This window comes from Sinocyclocheilus anshuiensis, unplaced genomic scaffold, assembly GCF_001515605.1.
Source record: "Sinocyclocheilus anshuiensis isolate Anshui unplaced genomic scaffold, SAMN03320099.WGS_v1.1 scaffold283, whole genome shotgun sequence".
NCBI lineage: Eukaryota > Metazoa > Chordata > Actinopteri > Cypriniformes > Cyprinidae > Sinocyclocheilus > Sinocyclocheilus anshuiensis.
The window spans coordinates 3,779,307-3,804,009 of NW_015549605.1; the positions used below are offsets into that span (position 1 = coordinate 3,779,307).

General features: G+C 39.3%; 2 protein-coding genes across 2 annotated transcripts in view; one reads left to right on the forward strand and one right to left on the reverse strand.

The window, feature by feature from the left end:
• Positions 1-2,230: 2,230 nt before the first annotated feature.
• Positions 2,231-24,703, reverse strand: part of LOC107658738 (deleted in malignant brain tumors 1 protein-like) — a 37,637-nt gene continuing 15,164 nt past the window's right edge. Inside the window, exons 6-15 of the mRNA XM_016447389.1 lie at positions 20,392-20,430; positions 19,945-20,268; positions 19,424-19,729; positions 19,045-19,344; positions 18,557-18,856; positions 13,144-13,147; positions 5,016-5,350; positions 4,507-4,836; positions 2,373-2,728; positions 2,231-2,236 (exon numbers count right to left, since the gene is read on the reverse strand). Coding sequence (XP_016302875.1) covers positions 2,231-2,236; positions 2,373-2,728; positions 4,507-4,836; positions 5,016-5,350; positions 13,144-13,147; positions 18,557-18,856; positions 19,045-19,344; positions 19,424-19,729; positions 19,945-20,268; positions 20,392-20,430 — 2,300 coding nt within the window. The remainder of the gene's footprint in view (positions 2,237-2,372; positions 2,729-4,506; positions 4,837-5,015; positions 5,351-13,143; positions 13,148-18,556; positions 18,857-19,044; positions 19,345-19,423; positions 19,730-19,944; positions 20,269-20,391; positions 20,431-24,703) is intronic.
• Positions 22,129-24,703, forward strand: part of LOC107658889 (soluble scavenger receptor cysteine-rich domain-containing protein SSC5D-like) — a 6,625-nt gene continuing 4,050 nt past the window's right edge. Inside the window, exons 1-4 of the mRNA XM_016447598.1 lie at positions 22,129-22,176; positions 22,595-22,634; positions 22,752-23,087; positions 23,173-23,481. Coding sequence (XP_016303084.1) covers positions 22,601-22,634; positions 22,752-23,087; positions 23,173-23,481 — 679 coding nt within the window. The 5' untranslated portion in view covers positions 22,129-22,176; positions 22,595-22,600. The remainder of the gene's footprint in view (positions 22,177-22,594; positions 22,635-22,751; positions 23,088-23,172; positions 23,482-24,703) is intronic.

The following is a 24,703-nucleotide window of genomic DNA, read 5'->3' on the forward strand; positions in this document are numbered from 1 at the left end:
GACAGTTGCTGGCGCCCCCCTGGGGGGGGGGGGGGCCCCACAGTTTGAAAACCCCTGATCTAACTAAACACATTTACAGAATCAGAGCCTTAGTATGTGGTCATTCTGTATAAAAACACAAATGTCTTTACTACCTGTGATATACAGGAAGTACTGCCTTTGTGTTCTTTATAGATTGCCAGATACATACAGTAAATCAGCTTTTGTTCAGCATCACTCAGATGAAGGCGATTTAATTTTTTTAATACTATTAATATCTACAGGCATGCCACATGAGGTCATACAGACATTGTTGCTGAAGGAATGATTGACATCTTTCACAATATAAACCAATTTAAACAGCAATGCAATGCCAACAAATATAATTTTCAGTATGAAATGTTGGTTCTATTTTGCTAAATATTTTCCTGCCAGTTGTTGATTATCACTGTGTAAAAAGGCAGATTAATGTTTTTCCGGATGTTGTTTTGTCAAGCTTTATTCCTGCCTCACCCTCTCCTCCTCTTGGACGCTAAATTACTAATCTTACTACGACGAAGGCTCGGCTAATGAATATGAATTTATTCATGCTTACGTTGCTTAGTAACCTTCCTGAACGCCCTAGTGTAATATTCATGAGCCACGCCTTAAGGATTCGATAGCGATAGGACGTCGGCGCTTCAGCCAATCATCGGTTACTTCGCTAATATTCATAAGTCAAACTATGAAGGTAGAATGACGTCAAAAAGATTTGCATACGCAGGGTAATATTTGTGGAAGTGTACATAAGACTCTAAGCGTAAATTTAATTTGCATGCGCAAGAGAAGCTTTGTAAAGGTGTAAATCGTGTTTCAAGCGCAAGAAAAAATTATTTGCAGCATTTTACTGTTACTCGTAAGTGTAATTCATGTATTGTGAAACTGCAGCTTCATGCTAACGCAAAATAAATATGATCTGCATGCTTCTGACTTCCATGTTTCCGCGCTTACACTTTTGGCACATTTTTTTCGCCAAAAGACGGTCAAAAGCACTGCAAGCCTGTGAACAGTGATTTGCAAGCAAAAACAACAGTTTAAAGAACTGCAAAACGGATTGACTGCATAGAACCGATCTGTATGTGTAAAAAACTAACTGTTGCAAATGTCTAAATGACTTGTTGTGTATGTGGGGCAAAAAGTTCCCGAAATAAACCGATATGTACAGCTCCGTCTTTCTTTTCTCTGCGCTTACAATTTTGGCACGATTCTCTCACTAACTGAGTTTTGCAAGCGTGAGGGGGAGGGCGGGGCCACCTTCTTCTTGTAGCCAATCAAATGAGCCTCTCGCTGACTCTCCAGTTACTCTTATCTGATTGGTCCAATAAACACATCGTACCCAAGACATTAATCTTCATTTAGTTCAGGATCCTCCCAGACAGTCTTGTTTAGTTCTTGCCGGTAGAATCCCGGTCTTGTCGACATCTCTTCCGTTTAAAATGACGCTCTTTATTACTAAACTGTCAGTAAAACATTAACGCATCCACCAGAGAGATATATGCTCATGTGTGGAGGCAGCAGGCTTTAGTCCCTCTTTTTGCCAGAAATGGGAGGAACCGTCTGTGATGCGTGTGTGTGTGTGTGTGTGTGTGTGTGTGTTAGAGAGAGACAGAGATGGGGGATGGGACAGGCAGTGGAAATAATTCAGTTTAGGCTATTAAAATAAATAATAATAATAACAACATCAACAATAATATATTTTGTTATTATTATTAGTGTTATTTTGTTGTTGTTGTTGGTAATAATAATAATAATATAAATGTATACGCCTGTTATCATGACAAATCTAAAATAAATTATTATCTTTAATTTTAAAAAATCATCTTATCAAGAAGGCAATACAGAAAGCCGCAAACTGACCAATGTTTACTAGCTTTATTTATTAGTCATCTCAATATAAACTCACAAAGACTGAATGCTGAAAAACATTGAATGAAAATGGTATGAAAATAAACAGCAAATAATTTATCTATTACAAGTATAAATGCCACCAATAAAACTTTATATATTTGGATGTGATTAATCGTTTGACAGAACTAAATATATATATATAAGAAATATTTTGTAATAGTATCTTTTTCAAGTTCGTACCTACAAACAGGGCTACATATTACTATAACTTAAGAAACAAAGAAAAAAATGTTTATCATAACTCATGACTGTTCTGTGATTACCAGCAACCGACTCAAGTTAGGAAACAGCTTCATCTAGTGTTTCATCCCTGATAAGACATGACAAAAGAAAATTATTTTAGGCTTTAGACACTTGCAGACTCTATTGAACACTGAGCATTCAAAAAACACAAGAGTGCATGCAATCAAAAAGCTGATTACATTAAACCAGGACGAGAAACTGACCTGACAGATGAAAGGCAGGCGCTCATGGCAGCAAGCATCCATCCATCCAAACCTGTCCTGTTCTTCCTTAAGAAGTTTTCCACAAAACATGCTCACTGGGTGCTTTGGAAACTCTTGATGCCATGATGCATACTCCACATACGGCCCACTGGTCCACAGCCAGGGCGAACAAATGAAGAGCATACTCCGTTCAAGCCCGATCCACACTCCATCAGTGATTGCTTTATCCTGCAGCATCTGTGTGATGTACTCGTGTGCCATGGCATTTAAAATGTGCGCCAGTGTCTGGTGGTGAGTTTTGCAGTATCCTAGTGCATCAATCCAGCTTTTTGAATCATTGATATAGGTATAGCTGTCTGAAATAGACATTAAACAAAATTTCTGTCATTTTACTATAATATTATAATAGGTCATGATGAAAGTTACTTTAGTCCAGTATATAAACAAGGACTAGTAATGTTCTGGATGGCAGTGTAATCAGCCTCATTTTTATGTATGTATTTGACTCACATTGGCAGATGACTCCAGCATCTTTATAATGATTGCAGTTCTGTACGTCCCATCCAGGAGATCTACATCTCTTTAGAGTTTGCTCATTCCCATAACAATTTACATTATTCATCCATATTGGTCCTGAGCCATTCCCAAAAAAAGCACCTTTTCTTGCCTCTATAGCATCCCCACATCCCATCTCTCTACACACCACTGCAGCGTCTGTTAGATCCCAGCCATCATCACACACTGTTCCCCATATTCCATTATGAAGAACCTCCACTCTTCCAGAGCAAGAGCTGGAACCATTCTGCAGTCGAAGTTTGGCTAATAAACAATAAATGAACAGGTCAGGAAGGTTGATGACACCAGTCTGAACTCTTAAAAATGAAGGTTCTTTATTTGGCATCCGTGGTTCCATGCAGTATCTTTACCATCCATGGAAACTTTTCATTCCACTAAAGGTTCTTTAGATTATTAAAATGCTCTTTGCACTAAAAAAAATAAAAAATGGTCTTTAGGAAATTTTAGGAAAAATCTTTTAGAAACTGTTTAGGAATGGTTCTTTGAGAAATGAAAAATTGGTCTTCTATGACATTGCTGCGAAAACCCCTTTTGTAGAGACAGACATAAATTTGCTTTTATTCATTGTTTGCATATTACTGACATTAACAATTATGTTAAGAAATGCAGCGGTATTGAAGTATTATGTCAGGCAGTAGACCTTTATAATGCAGCGTTATTCACTTACGTCCACAGATAACACCAGCATCTTTTTCATGGTTGCAGTTTTGTTGAACTCTTCCGCTTAATACACAGTTCTTCAGTGTAGACTCTGTTCCATTACAATTCACATTATTCATCCATACTCGTCCTGATCCTTGTCCAAAATGAGCAGCTCTCTTTACGTCTGTCACATTCCCACATCCTATCTCTCTACACACCACTGCAGCATCTGATGCATCCCAGCCATCATCACACACTGTTCCCCACATTCCATTGTGGCGAACCTCCACTCTTCCAGAACATGAATGAGTGCCATTGACCAGTGTGACAGGAGCTGAAGCACACGGCAAAAGAAACAAAATGGTTTTATGTCTTTAAAAATGGGCTGAATGAACAAAATCATATTAAAAGGATTGTTTAAAGTGTTATGACTCACGCTGACAGATGACTCCAGCAGCTTTAATACTACTACAGGAGGCAATTCCATATGATCTGCAGCTCTTCAAAGTAGATTCTATCCCAGTACATTGTACAGTATTCATCCACATTTGTCCTGGTACTTGGTCAAAATAAGCACGGCTTGCACCTATGACACTCCCACAGCCCAGTTCTCTACACACCACTGCAGCGTCTGTTAGACCCCAGCCATCATCACACACTGTTCCCCACTGACCGTCACGAAGAACCTCCACTCGTCCAGAACAGGAGTTGTCACCATTTACCAACCTGACAGTTACTATTCACACAGATAATAAAAATACAAGTTGTTTTTACTCCCATATATTTGTGTATTTTACTATTAGTTTATTTCAACAAGAACACATTGTGTTAGATTAAACAATTACAATATTGTTCTATTTAACTCTCTTGGGTCATTCCTTAAAAAAAGGAAAATATCAAATTTTTACGAATGTACAAATGAATATTTTTGGCTCACAGTTACAAATGACTCCAGAATCGTGGGAATGTTGGCAGTTATGTGTTCCCCATCCACCTGTCCTACAGTTCATCAGTGAAGACTCAGTGCCAGTACAATTCACATCATCCATCCATATTGGTCCTGATCCCTGGCCGAAATAAGCAGCACCCTTTGCCTCGATCACATCCCCACAGCCCATCTCTCTACACACCACTGCAGCGTCTGATAGATTCCAGCCATCATCACACACTGTTCCCCACGTTTCATTATAAAGAACCTCCACTCTTCCAGAACAAGAGTTGTCACCATTTATCAACCTGACAGTTACTATTCACACAGATAATAAAAATACAAGTTGTTTTTACTCCCATATCATTGTGTATTTTACTATTAGCTTATTTCAACAAGAACACATTGTGTTAGATTAAACAATTACAATATTGTTCTATTTAACTCTCTTGGGTCATTCCTTAAAAAAGGAAAATATGCAATTTTTACGAATGTACAAATTAATATTTTTGGCTCACCGTTACAAATGACTCCAGAATCGTGGGAATGTTGGCAGTTATGTGTTCCCCATCCACCTGTCCTACAGTTCATCAGTGAAGACTCAGTGCCAGTACAATTCACATCATCCATCCATATTGGTCCTGATCCCTGGCCGAAATAAGCAGCACCCTTTGCCTCTATCACATTCCCACAACCCATCTCTCTACACACCACTGCAGCGTCTGATAGATCCCAGCCATCATCACACACTGTTCCCCACTGACCATCACGAAGAACCTCCACTCGTCCAGAACAAGAGTCAATGCCATTCATCAGTCTGATTTTGTCTGTACTAGTGGGAATTGTAAAACCTTTGCATGCAATAGAGTCAAAGATGCAGATTATTAATATTTAATTTTACTTATAGTTCTGAGACATTTATTGCTTTTATTGTGCTGAAAATATAACAAAATTTGTGACCAAGATTTGTTTCAGTGTATAGCATAATGCTCTTACCCAGAAGCAGAAAGAGTTGCATGAACCACAGCATAGCAGCTAGAAATATATTAGATATGATATATTATTCATGTTGAATCTTCACACAAAACATTCATTGCTTTGTCTTATGTCCTACACTACTTTCTGAATGAATAATAATATGAATCTATTGTATTCAGCCTATAAGGTTTCAAAGCATTTTTTACAGTGTAGACAAATAACTAAAAATTCTAAACACCTACTGTAAGATAATTTTCTAATTGTATAAGTGAGTTTTTCTAATTGTGTTTAGTCATATTGTAATCAAATATATATTATATTATAACAATATAAATATGATTTATATGTTAATACCTGCTAAATGGTTCTCTTCTTCGTCTGTCTGTTTGAAACGTGCTGTGTATATGTGACATGTACTTGTGTTTTTCTGACTGCTTTATCTTCATGCCATATATGCTACAGTTTTATGTAAAATAGATATCATATTTGTTAAACAAAATTTCTTTGGAATTCACGTGTGGTTTGCTGCATGAAAGATTGGATGTGTGCCTAATTTGTTTAACAGGAAAATATGAGATGAAACAAAGAGCCTTTGTTTGTGGAAGCTTGTTACTTTCGAAAGTCATTGTCATACTAGTGTACCCCCCCGGGGTCCTACTCGCACCCGCTCCAAGCAGGACTTGGAAGGTGGGCGCACTGGGTCGTTGGAATGGGAGGTGGGCGCACTAACAAGGAGGCTGAAGACTGCAGCCCATAGTGTCAGTGTAGTGCGCCTCTTTAGATCAGGGGAGTGAGGTTAACCTGCACAGCACCTACCCGCTGGCCTCCGTTACGCTAGCACTAGGTGAAGTAAACAAAAACCTTTTTTCTCTTCTTCCACAATAAGAAGAGTGATAAAAAACGGTTTTGTTGAAAAGTAATTTCTGTAAACATTTTATCAGAGCACTAATGATCCAATCAGCAGCAATTAAATCCTCCATGTGTATCTTTTGTTGATGTTTTGCATCTTTTATTGCATGTCTCCATTAACTGCAGTTTTTTAAATCTTTCAGGTGCCATTGTTTTATTTTGTCAGACAATGAAGTAGAGAAAGCAGGGATCATTGTACAACTTCCTGCTGCTTGAGTATTTATTCAGAAAATGGTTTGCCTAAAGCTTTGATATGTAAATAAAACTATATGTAAACACAGCAAACAGGACAAACAAGTTCATGTTGCACATTCATCTTTAAATTATTTCTTTTATTATTATTTTATTTTTGTGTATTTATTTATTTATTTTAGACACAATTTAAATGAGCACCACTATTTGTCAATTTGACCCCAACACAAAAGTTGTACCCTGTTTTTAAACAGGAGGGTTAAGAATTATGTCATTCACATACCATTTTTCCTAACAAATGCAATGACAAGGTGCCATTATGACAAATCATTCTTCTTTCTCAATGTATTACTTTAAAGAAACTGTGAGAAAAATTGTAGTGAGGATTGTGGGGAAAGCCAAGACTGGTGTCAGTGTGAATGATCCACAAATCAAGAATATCCTTCTGGAAAAGGTAAGGTTCATGTTAACTTTTATCAAACAATCTTTGCAATAAAAATAGTTCATTCAAAGTTTAAAATTTTGATGAAGTAAAATGTCAAAAGGAATGTTCAGTAAGTGTACTCAGTCTGGCTTGGGTGTTTTCTTAATAAAAATTTCATCAAATTTCACAGATTAGAAATGTGGTTGGAAGTAAAGCGACGTATAAAGTGAAATGGAGAACACAGCCTGATGAGCAGGTATTCCACCAGCAGAGAACAGCCACAGGTTTGTAAAAGGAGGTGTTGGACTATCTTTTCAAAATACTGTATATGTAAACCTTTATGTATTATTGATTTAAATTATAAACCTGTTATATTCACAGGTCTTTTTTGAATGACAGACTCTAATCCTAATTATAATCAGAATCCGAATCAGAATGAGATTTATTCACCAAGTGTGGGCAAACACACAAGGAATTTGTTGTGGTGTCCAGGAGCTCTGCGTACATACATATATAGCACAGGAAAAAAGAAAGAACATTTAAATAAAATTAAGAAAAATAAACAATAAATGAAATACAATAAAGCACATCAAGATCAATAGGTTTATGTATAGGTGTGGGCAGTTATGTACTGTATATATGACTGTATATGTGCAAAAGTATGCATTTACATAGTAAGTATAATGACATTACACTAATCTTTCAGTTACTTCACTCTACATACAATACTGAATGTGTCAGGAACTGTGTCGGAGGGGATGACGCAGAGACATGGATCAAGGAACAGGCTTTAATGCAATCCAGAACACAGCTAGGGGATAGCCACAACAAGGAATGGCTAGTGACACATGAACATGACGATTTGAGACCCGACAAACACAGACAGCACAGACTGGGATTTAAATGCACGGGGAAACGAGATTAACGGGAAACAATTAACAAGACACACCTGAACTAAATGACATGATTAACAAGAGGGAAAACTAGGTCACGGAGAGCACATGGGGAGAGAAACACACACAGACAGTCCAGGAGTGTGACAGTTCGCCCCCGTCCCGGAAGGCGCGTCCTCGTGCCACTGGAACACCAAAGGGAGGGACGGAGGGGAACTCAGGAGGAGGTTTAGGTGGAGGACAGCAAACAGAGTCCAGGGAGGAGACAGGGCGGACCAGATGGAGGGAGGAGCCAGGGCGGACCAGATGAAGGGAGGGGCCAGGGAGGAGACAGGAGGAGCCAGGGTGGACCAGACGGAGGGAGGAGCCAGGGAGGAGACAAGAGGGACTTGGAGCAGTCGGAGCCAGGTGGGACCCAGGCCACAGCCGTGAAGGCGACCCACGGTGGAGCCAATGGAGGGAGGAGCCATGGAGAAGGAAGGGCTGACGACTCCAGGGGGCCGACCTATGGCGGCGGAGCAGCTGGAGGAGCCTGAGGCAGAGACGAAGAGCCGATGAGCCAGGGCGACAGGGAGGATCCGGAGGGCTAAGACAGAGCAAATGGCTCAGGTGACCAAGGCGGACGCGGGGATTCAGAAGGCCGCGGTGGAGCCGGAGCAATCGGACCGAGGAGGAGCCAAAGGGAAGGAGGAGCCTGACAGAGCCAGAGGGACGGAGGGACGAGGCGCAGCCGGAGGAGTGGAGTCCCGAGGCGACGGATGTTCGACGACAGACCAAGGCGGAGCCGGAGGGAGCTGGTGGACTGCCGGGCCACGTCGGAGAGGAGGGAGCTAGGGGCCATGGTGGAGCCGCTGGGTCGATGGGCTGAGGCGGAGTCTGGGAGAGGCTGGAGGCGGAGACAAGGGATTCTCCAGCCATGCTGATGATGGAGACTGGCAGACCCGCTGTGCTCGCACCGAACAGATGGTAGGCTGAGGGTGAGCAGAGGGGCTGCCAGACGACAGTGGTGGAGGAGGCAGGAGCGGGAGGGTGCGTGTGCATTTCTGAGCCTCCGGGCTCTCAGGGCTGGTGTGCGCTGCCCACACACACCAAATCGCGACTCCCAGCACTGGGAGCGCGTCACACATGGAAACGACAGGGCTGGCAGACAGTTCAGGGCAGAATGGTAAGTCCGAGGAAGGTGGGAGGAGAATGGGCATGTCCGCATATATATCTGCCTCCCAGTCTATTAGGTCCCCTTCAAAGTTCAGCAGTCCCAGATACACAATAAGCTCACCCTCAGCCATGGTGCAGTGGGCGGAGCTTCTCTCCGTGCTCTCGCTGTCCACGGCTTTTTCCCTCGTGGCGGGCGTTGTAGCCGGCTCTCGCACCTGGTCTGACGTCACTAGCAGCTCCGGCTCCACGCCGATCTTCAGCTCTGTCGCTCCGTGTGGCGAAGGCTCGTCGGTCACGGCGGGCTCGGACACTCCGCCAAAGTCCCTTTAAGACAAGTCATGTCACTCGGCAGCCATCTTTGAAACGCCTCACGGGCATGCAAGTGCAACTCCTATCTCTTTGAATGGGGAAACATCAAATTCTGCAAAACTGTTCACTAAGCTTGCGATTAAATTTCATATTTGAAATCACCAAAGAAATCTGATATCAACTGTGTCATAAATGTTGTTTATTTTGCTCAAATAGCCTTATAAAAAGCTTATTATTCAGGCTAGATCAGCCAGTGCGCATGTGCAGTCCTGAGTGCATGTCTCAAAACGCTGACTTCTAACGGCAGCTGCAGTGATGCGCTGACTTTGCCGATTAGCTATTGGCTCCTTCATCCAGAAGGTGGGGCTTCCTGTGATTGCGCGGCCATATTGAGCGTTGCATTTTTCCCCATTCAAAACTATACGAGTGACACGTCTTGGGTATTCTATAGTCTTTGGCTCCACGCAGCGGGGTGATGGGGGTCTGGGCTCTGGGTCTGGCTGTGCTCTGGATCGGGGCCGGACGCTCTCCAGACACCGGATGATCGCCTCCCTCCAGCTCAGTCCAGTGGTGTCTGGGAGGTCAACGGGGCGATAATTTGCCCCGATCCAGAACAGTGAGTTCAGCGCAGCGGCGAGCTGGCTGAACTCAACAGCATACTCCAAGATGGGAAGGTCCTTACGGGCTAGGGCAGTGAATTTAGCGGCGAGGTGATCCATAGGGGGAAAAAACACTGTACAAAATGCGGAAAACAAACGGAGGGGAACACGCAATACTTCTTTTTGTCGTTCGGGTCTTCTGTCAGGAACTGTTTCGGAGGGAACGACGCGGAGGCGTGGATCAAGGAACAGGCTTTAATGCAATCCAGAACACGGGATATCCACAACAAGGAATGGCTGGTGACACACGAACATGACGATTTGAGACCCGACAAACACAAACAGTACAGACTGGGATCTAAGACAGACAGTCCAGGGGATGACAGAATATTGTATAGGCTATATGGAAAATAAATGTGTTATATAATGTACTGGTGCACAGTCAGGAAGAGAGAAAGTCCAAGAGTTTTTTGTTTTTTGAAATCTGCTTTACTCAGGATAAATTTGTTTATGTATAGAAATGTAACACCAAATAAATTAATACACAGTTAAAGGGATAGTTCACTGAATGAATGAAATGAAAATCTGTCATCATTTACTCACCCTCATGTCATTCCAAACGACATGTATACATTTCTTATGTTGCACACAAAATAGGATATTTTGAAGAATTTTGAAGGACCAAACAGTTGTTGGTCGCCATTGACTTCCATAGTAGGGAAATAAATACTATGGAAGTCAATGGGGACCATCAGCTGTTTGGCTACCAGCAATCTTCGACACAATTTAAATTTTTGGGTGAACTATCCCTTTAAGCAAATTTTCTCACTTATTTTAAGAGGTTGATGTATAAATATATTAAATATATTAAATCAAAAAGCAAATAAACATTTAACATGTAACGAAAATCAGTTTTACATTTTTATTTTTCTTTCACAGAGGATCTTTGTGGCCAAAACCTGCATGCCTTCAATTGATATTTTGTTTCTGCTGTTTACTTTGTTTTGGGTGCTCTGATTTTTTTCGTCACACAATGAACAGGGAAAGCAGGGACCATTGTAAAACTTCTTTGTGTTTGATTATTTATTCAGAAAATGTTTTGCCTAAAGCTTTGAAATGTCAGTTGTGTATCACACTATATATATAAACACAGCAAACAGGACAAACAAGCACATTTGCACATTCATATTTAAAATAATTTTAAATATTTGAACGCATACCAATTTTAAATGCATACCATTATAAATGTTTCTTCATGATGGTCAGTGGGGAAGGGTGTGTGATGATGACTGGGATCTAACAGACGCTGCAGTGGTGTGTTGCATTTTTTATATTAAAGTTTAATAAATCTGTAAAAAATGTATTGCTCATTTTAATTTATATTTTTTAATGCATTAACTAACATTAACTAATGGGCTCTTACTATAAATTGTTACCATCGCATTCAAAATGTATTTTTGTTGAACTATTATTTGAAGTCAATAAAGTTTGGTTTAGCCAAAAAGTAAAACAAATTTACATGTATGCAAATTCAAAATTGATGATGCTGGAATAATAGATTGCTAAAGCACAGTTGTTCATTCATAAAATGGCACTTCTGTTTCTGTAAATAGAACAGACAATTGTATAATTGAGTGTTGTTTTTTTTCAGTCGTATTTAGTCCTTTGTAATCAAATATATTTTACAGTGTCCAAAGTAGCCGATTTTTCACAATAACCCTTCTTATAATATATTATCTATATAAGCATAGCTAGCTATAAAATATATAATTAAATAAATAAAAAAATATGATTTCTGTGTTATTAATACCTGCTAAATGGTTCTCTTCTTTATCTCAGATTGAGTCTGTTTGAGATGTGCTGTGGACATGTGACAGTTTTATGGTCTGCTTTTCCCTCATGTATGTTACATTTATATTCAAATACAGTAGATCATATTTGTTAAACAAAATTTTACCTCAGAATTCATGTACATTTTATCAAAGAAGTTTGCAGGCTGTATGTTTAATTTGTTAACCAGGAAAACTTCAAATTAAACATTGACTTGTCTATGGAACCTTGTTATGTGTGGAAGTTTAAGGTGCAGTTAATCAATGTGGCAACCACTACAGATTATCCAGGCAGGACAATAAATTACTCGGTCCATGTCCACAATAAACTTATTTACCGTTCCCATTTGAATCATACATCAGTATGAGAGTGTTTTTTCAAAATGTACGCACACTGTATGAAGAAATATCCGATTGAAATTAGACCAGAACAGCACAGAGGTCAATAAAAAACTGACAGTTCTGCTGCCTTAAAGGGGTCATATGATGTTGCTAAAAAGAACATTATTTTGTGTATTTGGTGTAATGAAGCTTTCAGAACGAAACACACAGTGTCACACAGGGCGGGCTTGAGTGAGCGAGGCCGGCGGGCTAGAGTGAGGAACGGCCAGCGGGCTTGAGAACGGCGCGGCCGGCGGGTTTGCAGCAACCACGTGTGAAGACCCCGGGCTGGACTCCGCTTCGTCCACAGTGAAAGCCGATCCGGCGATCCACAGCGTGAAGTTGATGTATTTCCTCAGCGACCAGCACGGATCAGCTCTAGGCATGACGAAGCAGATATCGTCCTCTTTTGGAAGACCAAACAAAGTAGTTTCGCTTTCACAACGAAACACACAGCGCCTTCACGACATGGCGGCAGCAACAATACTACAGCGAAAAATAAAAGTTACGCCTTCTTTCTTTGCGTGAACATTTGGACGGTGTTATGCAAATCTTCCCACATCGTGACGTAGATATGTGCCGTTTTAGGTAGGCGTGGTTGACTCTAAACTTTTATAAAGAATATCTCTTTGGATTTGAGACTTTAGTTTTTGCAACTTTACAGATCTTCTTTATACACCAAGAGCTTTTAACACTCCAAAGAGAAAGGAAAAATTGAAATCACATCATATGACCCCTTTAAACTAAAGAAATTACAGAAATAATGGTCATGTGATTCAGAGATATATATAAACGTGACAAATTAAAGTGTCCAATAGGTGGCACCAGCATCATTAAAATTAGGCCTTTTGTACAGCCACCCCTAAATTTGTTTAACAAATTTGTAAATAAAGAAAGGCCTGTTCGTCTTCGTTGTTGTCATCAGGTAGGGCAGGCAGTCTGGTTGGGCGAGCTACAGGCCTTGTGTAACTTCTGTCTTTGACATTCACTACAACTGTACAAATTCGCCCATCTAATCCCGGAAAGACCTTGGCTATAGTAGTATAGTATAGTTTTTAGATTCTCTGCCATTTTTCCCTTCATTGCAGGTCTGGGAGGTAATGCTTTATGAAACATTTCCTGAAGTTTTCAATTAAAATATGGCTATGCTGCCATCTTTTGAAACTGAGCATTTCTGATTCTGGGTAAACAACTTATAATGCAGAAGTGGGATGTTCCATGAGGAGAGAATTAGGTGTTACGGGGTTAGCATCGGCTGTGTGTGAGGAAATATTTCCCAGTGGTCTGGAGTTTATTATTCCCTCCATTTCCACATGTTCATTGTTCAGCACTTCGTCTGACACCGATTGAGAACCAAGAGATGTATGCAGTGCTGTCTTGATAGATTTAACCACACTCTCCCATGATCCTCCTAAATTTGGTGCATTTGATGGGTTCAGATGGAAATGGATATGTTGGGAAGCTGATGCTCTTTTAAGGTTGGGTGAAGTGCAATGAAGGCATTCTAAAGTTCTGTGTTACCTCCCTTTAAATTCGTTCCATGTTCTGAAAGCGGTTCATATGGTTTCCCTCTGCAAGCTATAAACCGTCTTAGTGACATGAGAAAGGAGTCTGTGTCGATGCTCGAAAGGAGTTCAACATGACATCTTTGGTAGTAAGGCATTTGTACAATATCCCCCAGCGTTTTTCACATCTGCAACCTAACTTAACTTGAAAGGGGCCAAAACAATCAATACTGTTGAATAGAAGGCAGGATGGAAGAGTCTATGGTTAGACTGGGGATGATCAGCCATCATAGGAATTTCTGAGCAGTCATGGCCTAATGGTTAGAGACTTGTAACCCGAAGGTTGCAGGTTCGAGTCTCAGGTCCAGCAGGAATTGTCGGTGGGGGGAGTGAATGTACAGCGCTCTCTACCACCTTAATACCACGACTGAGGTGAGACCCCTCAGCAAGGCACCAAACCCTCAACTGCTCCCCAGGCGCCGCAGCAATATGGCTGCCCACTGTTCCGTGTGTGTGTTCACTACTGTTTGTGTGCACTTGGATGGGTTAAATGCAGAGCACAAATTCCACGAATGGGTGACCATACTTGGCCACACGTCACTTCACTTCACTCACTTCCTGGTTTCCCTTGTCACTTTTTACATTCATAGCAGCTGTGTTGGTGTTTTTTCACTGCTTCTCTGCCTCTTTCAATCCAATATTTCCATTTCAGTTCTGCGAACACACACTCAGGTCCTGGATGTATGTATGTACTGTATGTATGTATGAATGTTGAATCAGAACCTTTGTAAGAGGTTGAGCTGGATCTAAGCCAAATGGGTTAAGCATGTTTGAGTCCAAGTGATCACATCTGCAGAGGCGTCCACCTACCCTGATTAATTTGGCTTCATGGTCATACTCTGGAGCTAGAGTGAATAGATGACTAAAGTTAGATACAGGTTTACCTAACCAGAGTTAGGCTGTTTCTTCTGGGAAGCTTTCAATTTGAGCATGTCTCAGAAGTTCCTGTTCAGCTTGTGAATAGTCATTAGCAGAGAGTTCACTTTTTTCCACCACCCCATGAAGGGAAATAGCAGTATCTTAAATCAGATCTTGAAGTGAGTTGTACTGAGTAATATCTTGGACAGGTATGGGCAGTATTTCAAATACATGTATTTAAAATACGTATTTGAAATACAAAATACTATTTTGTATTTTGTATTTGAAAGCCTTCGGCAAAAATCAAATGTAATTTATATTTAAATACATTTAAGATTAGTATTTTTGTATTTTCAAAATACATAAAATACTTTGTGCCAGTCAACCTCTTTATCAGGGTGCTGATTTAGTTCAGACACACCCCCTCCCCCAACCCCAACATTCATCACGTGAGCTGCAGCTGTACAACTCCATTCAGCATTGGGTGAGTGACTTTTCTGGAATAAGATAAGGTGGGGATGTCATGGTCAATTGTACATGTTGATTAAAGTTAAAATAGTGCATCATTCAGATTTGCCGTCAGTTAACATGAAAGAATAAAAGAGCACTGACAAGGGGAAAAATAGCGTTAGCCAATCAGTTTGGATGAATGAGTAATAGAATGTGATGTGCTTGGTGCAATTGCACTTATTATAAGTGTATATGTGTATGTCCTTTACATTTTGATGTATCTTTGCCCATCCCTGATCTTGGATATCAGTGCGACTAGAGGATATCGCTCCACAGAAAGTAGAACTGCGGCATTCTTGGATGTCATCGCATACAACATCATCTGTTGGGCCAGTTACTAACCGGCTGAGTTAACAATTGTGGACGTTGATTCCATTGGGTTTGCACTGAGAGTTTAGAGAGAGTGAGTCCCCTAATATCATCTGCTGGGTTCAACTCTGAATTGATATAACACCAGGCTTTTGGGTAAGGTCTTGTATCTCAACCAGACGTTCCGACAAACACCTTGTAGTTGCATGAGTCAGACTGAAGCCAAGTCAATACAGATGTGGAGTCAGTCCAGTATAGTTCTTGATCAATCTTGATGGTCAGTTCTTTTCTCAAAGTTGCAGCCAGCTGAGTGCCAGTGAGGGCAGCAGAGTTCGAGGCATGGTATATAGACTGTTGTCGCTTGACTGTTGTCTCGATCTTATGTGCAGCAATGAATGAAACTTGGGTCTTGCCACGTTTATCACATGTGCGGAGATATGCGACTGATCCGTAAGCACTTTCTGATGCATCACAAAATATAGGAATAGTGTGTTGACTGGCATGATTGGTCAGCATTTGCAATGGTGTAACATCTTAGGAACGTGAAATAGGGTAGTTGTGATAGTTCACTCAGCCAGGGTAACCAGGCCTGAAGCAGATCTTTGGGAAGATCTGGGTCATCCCATTCCTGCTTTGGATATTGATTTTGGATCTTGTTGTGAATGGAATTAAGAAGCCTAACGATCATACTGGCTCGCAAGGGTTCTGTAAATGTTCCCCATTGTTGGTACAGAATTTTCTTGTTGTTTGTGTCTGTAACCGAGAACATCTGAAGAGCACAGCTCAGCTGACCTTCAGAAGCACTTTACTGCTTGCAGTTGACCTGTCCTTTCGCTCCAAGTTGGTCCAGCACTTTGAGGGCATATAGTCAGAAAGATTTAATGTCGCCACTCTTGGTTTTTGGGCCATCCATCAATTCTGCAATTCTTTATATTGCGAGTTGATGTGGTTGGCCATAAAGTGCAGTCAGAGACCTCATAGTGTTGGTATATGGATACCTGCTGATGTTGCTGTTGACAAATTACTCTGCAATGAGCAAGGCATTCTCTTGTTTCAGATGATCAATCAGTATTTGGAATTTAAAAACGTTCTGTAGCCTAAGCAGGTAGCAAATTCTCCAGTGCAATTTTCAGTCGTGCAAACTCTTTAGGATCCTCACTACAGAAATTAGGAATAGTGGGGATTGGAACTTGGTAGGAAGGCTGGACGTACGGATACTGTTTACTTACATTCATTCATTCTTTTTTTTTTTTTTTTTTTTTTTTTTCCCGGGCCCATACCAGGAATTTTAATAACCCAATTAATTTGAGAAAAGCAGTCCTATTAGTGTCCTCCATCCCCTCATCTTTCAGTCCTCCAAAATATATCAGTGTGAACCTTGGTGCAATTAAATACAGAACTTATAAAGTAAATTATTTCTAATTTCTCTCAGGTCTTTACTAAACTGGAGGATATTTGTGTAATACATTCAGTGCATGAGCTCGAAAAACAGATGACCTCTGGGCAATTTTTGTGTGACAAAAGAGGGAATTGTTTTATCTCAAATGCTACAAAGCTAGAAATGACAAATGTTATGGTTTGGATCCAGGCCCTCTGAATGTGCTGGCTTGAAATCTGCAGTGGAAGGCCTAAAATATATGCAGTTGTAGTTCAGACTTATTGTGTGAAAAAAAATAATAAGTCCATAGCTGTTACAATTAATATTACATGGGTCAATTCACAGGCCATTTTCTGTGACATCCTCATTTAGTGGTTAATGCCTTGATGATTTTGATAGACATTTTGATTGTTGTTTTTGAAAACATAGCACCAGTTGTGTGTTTTGGATCTGTTATGTTTAAAACTGGGTATTTGTATTAATTAGAATATAATTTAACAGCAAATGAATTTATGTTAGTGTTTTTTTTTTTTTTTTTTTTTTGTATCTTCCAGGTGCCATAGATTTATTTCGTTACACCATGAACATGGAAAGCAGGGACCATTGTAAAACTTCCTTGTGCTTATTTATTCAGAAAAAAAGTTTTGCCTAAAGCTTTGAAATGTCAGTTGTGTATTGCAATACATGTAAACACATCAAACAGGACAAACAGGTTCATGTTTCAAATAATTTTTTGTAAGAGACTCAATTTAAATGCACACCACTATAAATGTAAATATTGTCACCATCTTAATTTTTCAGGTTAGTTTGTTTGTAAAATGCGGTTGTCACTTCTATAAATAAATATATTCACCTTTAAATGATAATGTATGTGTTGTGTATGGAAATCAATCATTTTATACAATTAATGGTAGGGTCAGATTTACTTGTAGTCAAACATGAAAGCTGTGTGATTAATGTATCAATGTATATACTATCGCACATTAATCCAAATATATAGCAGCAAACAAAGGGTTTATACGTTTTTCTCACAATATAGAGGATTTTTATTATTTTTCCTAACTTTCTGAAACACTTCTCCATTAGATTGCATCCTCCATCGTAGGGTAAAAGTTCCAGAATCTTTCAATATCTCTTTTATCTGTGAAAATAATAAGGAAAAATATACTAAATAAAAAAAATAACAGTAGATGCACAGCTACAATGTGACATGAGTTGTTGTTCTCTGTGACCTTTTATCATGCGCTCACCTTTTCCAAAATCTCCATCTTTTTTCTTTTGTCATTTTGGTCAGTTTTTGGATCAACATTAAATTTAAGCCTCATGACTGTCTTTTTCCTGATTTCTGAAAAAAGATTTTTAAAGATGTAAATGCTGGAACCGTTTCAGTGAACCTAAACATAACAATAGCAAACATGTAGGAATGAAGGACCGATTCAACAGTATAATGGGGAGTTTTCCTAAGCTGTAACCTATTTTTGCACATTACATTATAGGTACAGCAGCAGTAATGATGTTTCTATTAATTATGGATTCATGAAACATGGAGGTTTTGTGTTTTGTTGTACAATTTGATTTGCCAGATGAAGTTGCTTTATAGTGTAGATGTTGCTATGTGTGTGACTGAAATTAAAACATAATACATTCCAGCTGAAATTACACTGATCTGCTGCCACTCCTTGTGTAAATGTGCTGAAAATTCAAATGTGGTAGTTGCTCAGGAAGGCAAATCTTTTGACTTACGTTTACAGATGACTCCAGCATCTTGTTGATGGTTACAGTTGTATATTCCCCATCCATTTGATGAACAGGTTTTCAGTCTAGATTCATTCCCAGCACATTGTACATCATCCATCCATATTGGTCCTGATCCCTGGCCAAAATACGCAGCACTTTTTGCCTCTATAGCATCCCCACAACCCGTCTCTCTACACACCACTGCAGCGTCTGATAGATCCCAGCCATCATCACACACTGTTCCCCACTGACCGTCATGAAGAACCTCCACTCTTCCAGAACAAAAGTCATTGCCATTCACCAACCTGACAGCTATTATCCACACAAATAATAGAAAGACACAAGTTGTTGTTATATGTAATGCGTTTGTATACCTTACTATGTCTTGTAATTGAAAAAGGCCAATGAAATATGGCATTTGAAAGACGTTTTCTTAATATTTCTTTTGTTACCTTAAAAAAGAAAATGTACAATATAAAATTTGTCAATTGTTGACTCACAGCTGCAGATGACTCCAGCATCTTCAAAATGTCTACAGTCATTTATTCCACTTGTCCTACAGTTAATCAGTGAGGACTCCGTGCCAGCGCAATTTACATCATCCATCCATATTGGTCCTGATCCTTGTCCAAAATAAGCTTCACTCTTTGTTTCAATCACATTCCCACAGCCAATCTCTCTACACACCACTGCAGCGTTTGTTAGATCCCAGCCATCATCACACACTGTTCCCCACTGACCGCCACGAAGAACCTCCACTCGTCCAGAGCACTTGTTGTCTCCATTCACCAACCTGACAGCTATTATCCACACATAATGTCAATTCTATTGCATTTATTTTAAAATAAATTTTAAATTCTCTGAATATTTTTGACTCACACTGGCAGATGACTCCAGCATCGTGTTGATGGTTACAGTTGTGTATTCCCCATCCATTTGAAGAACAGCTTTTCAGGGTAAATTCATTTCCAGTACATTGTACATCATCCATCCATATCGTTCCTGATCCCTGGCCAAAAGAAGCAGCACTCTTCGCCTCGATCACATCCCCACAGCCCATCTCTCTACACACCACTGCAGCATCTGTTAGATCCCAGCCATCATCACACACTGTTCCCCATATTCCATTATAAAGAACCTCCACTCTTCCAGAACAAGAGTTGATGCCATTCACCAACCTGACAGCTGTTATCCACACAAATAATATATAAAAAAAAAAAAAAAAAAGTTTTTGTCTTAAATATATTTATGTACCTAAAAATCTATTTCTTTTGGAGAAAAAGGCATGGCATTTGAAAAAAAACAAACTTTTTTTAAATTAATTTATTTTATTTAGTACATTCCATAAAAAGAAAATGTGCGATATTAATACTTCAGTTCTTTGATTGTTTTTTACTCACAGTTGCAGATGACTCCAGCATCTTCATGATGTCCACAGTTATGTGTTCCCCATCCATTTGTCTTACAGTTCTTCAGTGAGGACTCCGTGCCATCACAGTTTACATCATCCATCCATATTTGTCCTGATCCTTGTCCAAAATAAGCAACACTCTTTGCCTCGATCGCATCCCCACAGCCCATCTCTCTACACACCACTGCAGCGTCTTTTAGATCCCAGCCATCATCACACACTGTTCCCCATATTCCATTATAAAGAACCTCCACTCGTCCAGAACAAGAGTCTCCATTGACCAATCTGATTCCAGTAGTGACATTTATGGAGCCTGCATGTTAGATCGCCACACAGATGCACATTGATTTTTATATGAGCCCTTAATTCAAAAGATATTATTGGCACAACGACAGATAAACAACAAAGTTTTGTGTCAGTGCATCGGTCTCCTTACCCAGAAGCAAAAAGAGTTGCATGGACCACATCATATTGGCTGCAAATAAATTTCATATGACATTAGATATGAAATACTCCTTGGTTTATCGTCTCTAGAATTTTCATACAAAGCATTTTAGCTTCATCTTGCTGCTCTTATTTATAAAGAGATGTACATGCATTTGAAAGCAAATTCAGTGTGGTTCTATTATTAGCAATCATGAATGAATGCATGAAAGAAATTTAGTATTTAAGCATTTTCAATAGTACTAATGTATCATGTGTTTTTATTTTATTGTTGAATTTCATATAATAGGCAGTAAGCATTTAAAATAAAAAAAGTTACAAGTATGGACTCAGTGTAGAGACAAACAATATTATTAAAAGTAAGTTAAAAAGTTTGTCAAGACAAATTTTATGTCCACTTGAGAATGCTTAAAAAGTAGTTTGAAGATTTTAAGTGTCACATAATTTTACGTTTGATGCCGTTTTAAGTTTTAAATAAATAATATTTGAAACACACCCCCTATAATCTCACTTGAACAAAACGTAATGTATGCTAAATGCATAAGAAAACACTCATTATATGTATGTGCAAATGTTTTTAAGGTAATACCTGGCTAGATCTTCTGTAGCTTCTTCTTATGGGATTTAGGTACGTAGTCTATTTAAACTGGACGTGTGCCAGTTACGTGGGCTGCTTTCCTCTTATTTGACCACAGCTACTATTCAGCATGAACACCATCAAAACTGATTCATATAAATGTGAATTTACACATGCGTGTGAATTTTTATCTGCCACGTAAGTAATACTGAAATCCACATTTGATAAACAAAACATCTAGGAATTCAAACATGTTTTGCTGAATTCTACAGTGCTGCACATATTCAAATTATTATTTCAACCTGAACAATATGCAAACCTCCCATTCTAATTCTCTTAAGGGAAATTCTGTAGAACGTAATTTGTTTACAGGGACATAAAATTAGCTTATTGGAAGTTACTGACAACAAGCTTATCTCCTCATCAATATTTGATCATGAATATCTGAGCTTTTTGACTTGTTGTGTGAATGTGTTGTTAACCTAATGTATATTCCATACCTGAAATGTGAAGGAACTGTTTTTATTGCATCTCGTAGATATAAGTTTAACTCTGAGATGTAATAGAAACAGTTTCTTCACATTTTGGCTATGGAAAATTCCAATTCAGTACTTTGTCTCATGCATAAGAACCTCACTGGCGTGATGGGTTGGCCAGTGCGTTCATGTAAACTCAAACAAATCTAGAGTTCTAGCGTTCGTGAATGTTGACATTTTTTTCCCCATGTAGTTTACATGTCTTTGCAAATTTGTAAAGGGAGTTTCATGATACTGACAGATCTTCTCTTAACAGCTATATGAGTATGGTTTCCACTAACTTCCCATTCCCATATTTCACATTTGAGTGGATTTGCATTGAAATCAAATCACATCATGAAAACACATGTTAAATGTTGTTCAAACATCCAATGGTGCATCCAACAATATATCACAGACAAGAAATGTATTCTTGGTTTCGTGTCTGTCAATTTAATCAAACACTTTCAGAGCATTTAATGGGTTTGCATTCTGAAAGATGAACTGCTTGATAGTAAGAGCTTTCTTTCTGACATTAATCGTTGTCTTGTAAGGTCATCTGAGGGGAGGAGCCAAGACATCAGCTGATCCTACATCTAAATAAAATCACCTGGAAACCTCCTTAACTTGATCTCATGCCGTGACAGAGACAAAGACGCTTCTGAAGAGACTGACATATTAACAGGTTAAAGAAATCTAATAATAAATCATTGCCTTTAGTTTACAGATTTTATTAGGTACTGTATTTTGCACTGTATGCTTTTATTAGACATAGTATTTTATTAGATACTGACAGTATTCGTAATTATTTCTGGTGTAGTTGATTTTGATTGCTTACCAGCTCTTGAACTTTCCCTCTCTCACTCTTTTTTTAATTAATTGCATAATTTGTAGTTACTGAATTATGGAATTGAACTCTGAATTAGTATGCACAATACAAATAGGGTAAAATATGGTTTCTGGTTGCAAAAAATAAATGTAAAGACATTTTGTGCCAAAAATGTGCAGAAACTACTTTTAAGCAATAAAAATGTACAGTGAAGTTGCTTTTTTCTGATTTCTGACATAACACAGTCAAAATAATAATTCTGTACTTCTTTCAGGGCACAATGTTAAATTCCTTGTGGCTCATTCTCATATTGGGTATGAAGAATCATGCAGGCATTGTTTTCTATGTTTCTATATCATAAAGTACTCTTGAATTACTCATTACTTATTGAAGTATAAGCACATCCATTACATGTTTTATAATTCATACAGATTTTGGAAATGGACCTCCAGTCGAAGCTTTTCTGAGGTTGATGAATGGTGTCGGATTTTGTTCTGGACGAGTGGAGGTTCTTTATAATGGAATATGGGGAACAGTGTGTGACGATGGCTGGGATCTAACAGACGCTGCAGTGGTCTGTAGAGAGATGGGCTGTGGGAATGTGATCGAGGCAAAGAGTTTTGCTTATTTTGGACAAGGATCAGGACAAATATGGATGGATGATGTAAACTGTGATGGCACGGAGTCCTCACTGAAGAACTGTAATACAAATGGATGGGGAACACATAACTGTGTGAATTCTGAAGATGCTGGAGTCATCTGTGAAGGTGGATGAAAGCTACATAAATATTGCATATACTGAATAGAACCAAACTTTTCTAATCCCTTACTCTGTTTTTTTTTTTATGTTAGCCTTTATAAGGTTGGTAAATGGCACTAGCTCTTGTTCTGGACGAGTGGAGGTTCTTCATAACGGTCAGTGGGGAACAGTGTGTGATAATGGCTGGGGTCTAACAGACGCTGCAGTCGTATGTAAAGAGCTGGATTGTGGGAAAGTGATTGAGGCAAAGAGTGCTGCTTATTTTGGACCAGGTGTAGGACCAGTATGGATAGATGATGCACAGTGTACTGGGAGTGAGGCTTCACTGGTGAACTGTACATCAACAAAATGGGGAATACAGAGCTGTGAACATTTAAAGGACGCTGGAGTCACCTGTAACAGTGAGTTTAAAAAATCTTGGATGCATTTGGCATGTTGTTTTGAAACTAGAGTTCAGAGAAAAATTGTAATTCTGTTATTATTCATTATTCACCCATGTCATTCCAAACCATATGCTGTTGTTTTTATGTAAAACATAAAAGAATCTTTTCCAACAACAGTTCAAGATCAGAGAAGGACCAAAAAATCTGGCAAACGCTTTTATCCAAAGCGACTCACATTGCATTGGTAACACTTAATGATAAGCTTGCATTAACATTAAGTGCTATAGTAACTAACAATGAAAATATTTCTTACCATCTATTCATCTTAATGTCCATTCCAACATTTACTAAAACATTATTTAAAAAATCTAAAGTTGTATCTGTCAATAGTATTTAATGATCCTCAACTAACATGAACTAACAATGAATAGGGTTGGGTACCGAAACCCGGTACCAATATGCAAGGGTGTAACTTTGGTTTGAGAAGTGGGGGGGACACAAAATGGGGGAAAATGTTTTCGATTTGAATCCCATTTCCTGCATGTACATACATTTATGGACTATGGTGATACAAAATCCAGGAAATAATTAAGTTGATTAATGAACTCAAGTCGGAAAGCTCTAATAGTACAAATCCAACACATCTTTGTAGTAACGAGCGTGTCCACGTTGTTTTCACATTCCGACTTGAAAGCACAACTCGGGAAATGAGAGCATTCGAGGAGCGCGTGAATGCAGTAATTACACTTGCTCTGATGGCCCAGTGTTCAATAGATTAATATGCAATGATTAAAACAAAATTCAGGTGCCTCATTTCGGTGCCATGCCTGAGCGATCGATTGAAATATTTGTCCTCTGGTTCTCCGAAACGGACGTAAGAAGTATCATCACTGGCACCGCATGTGAAAAATAATTTCCCGACTGAGAAAATGCACGTAACTCAAGTCGGAAAGCTCTAATAATACAGATCCAACACATCTTTGTAGTAACGAGAGTGTCCATGTTGTTTTCACATTCCGACTTAAAAGCAGAACTCGGGAAACGAGAGCATCGAGGAGCGCGTGAATGCAGTAATTACACTTGCTCTGATGGCAGCAGGTAGCCTTCCGTTAACTAAGCTAAACATGCTTAAAGGCAGGGCCGTTTTAACCATTGGGCTAGGCGGGGCTGAAGCCCCGGGGCCCGAGTAAGGAGGGGGCCCGTGATTGGCTGTGGAGTGGATTGACTGGAGCGCCGCTCC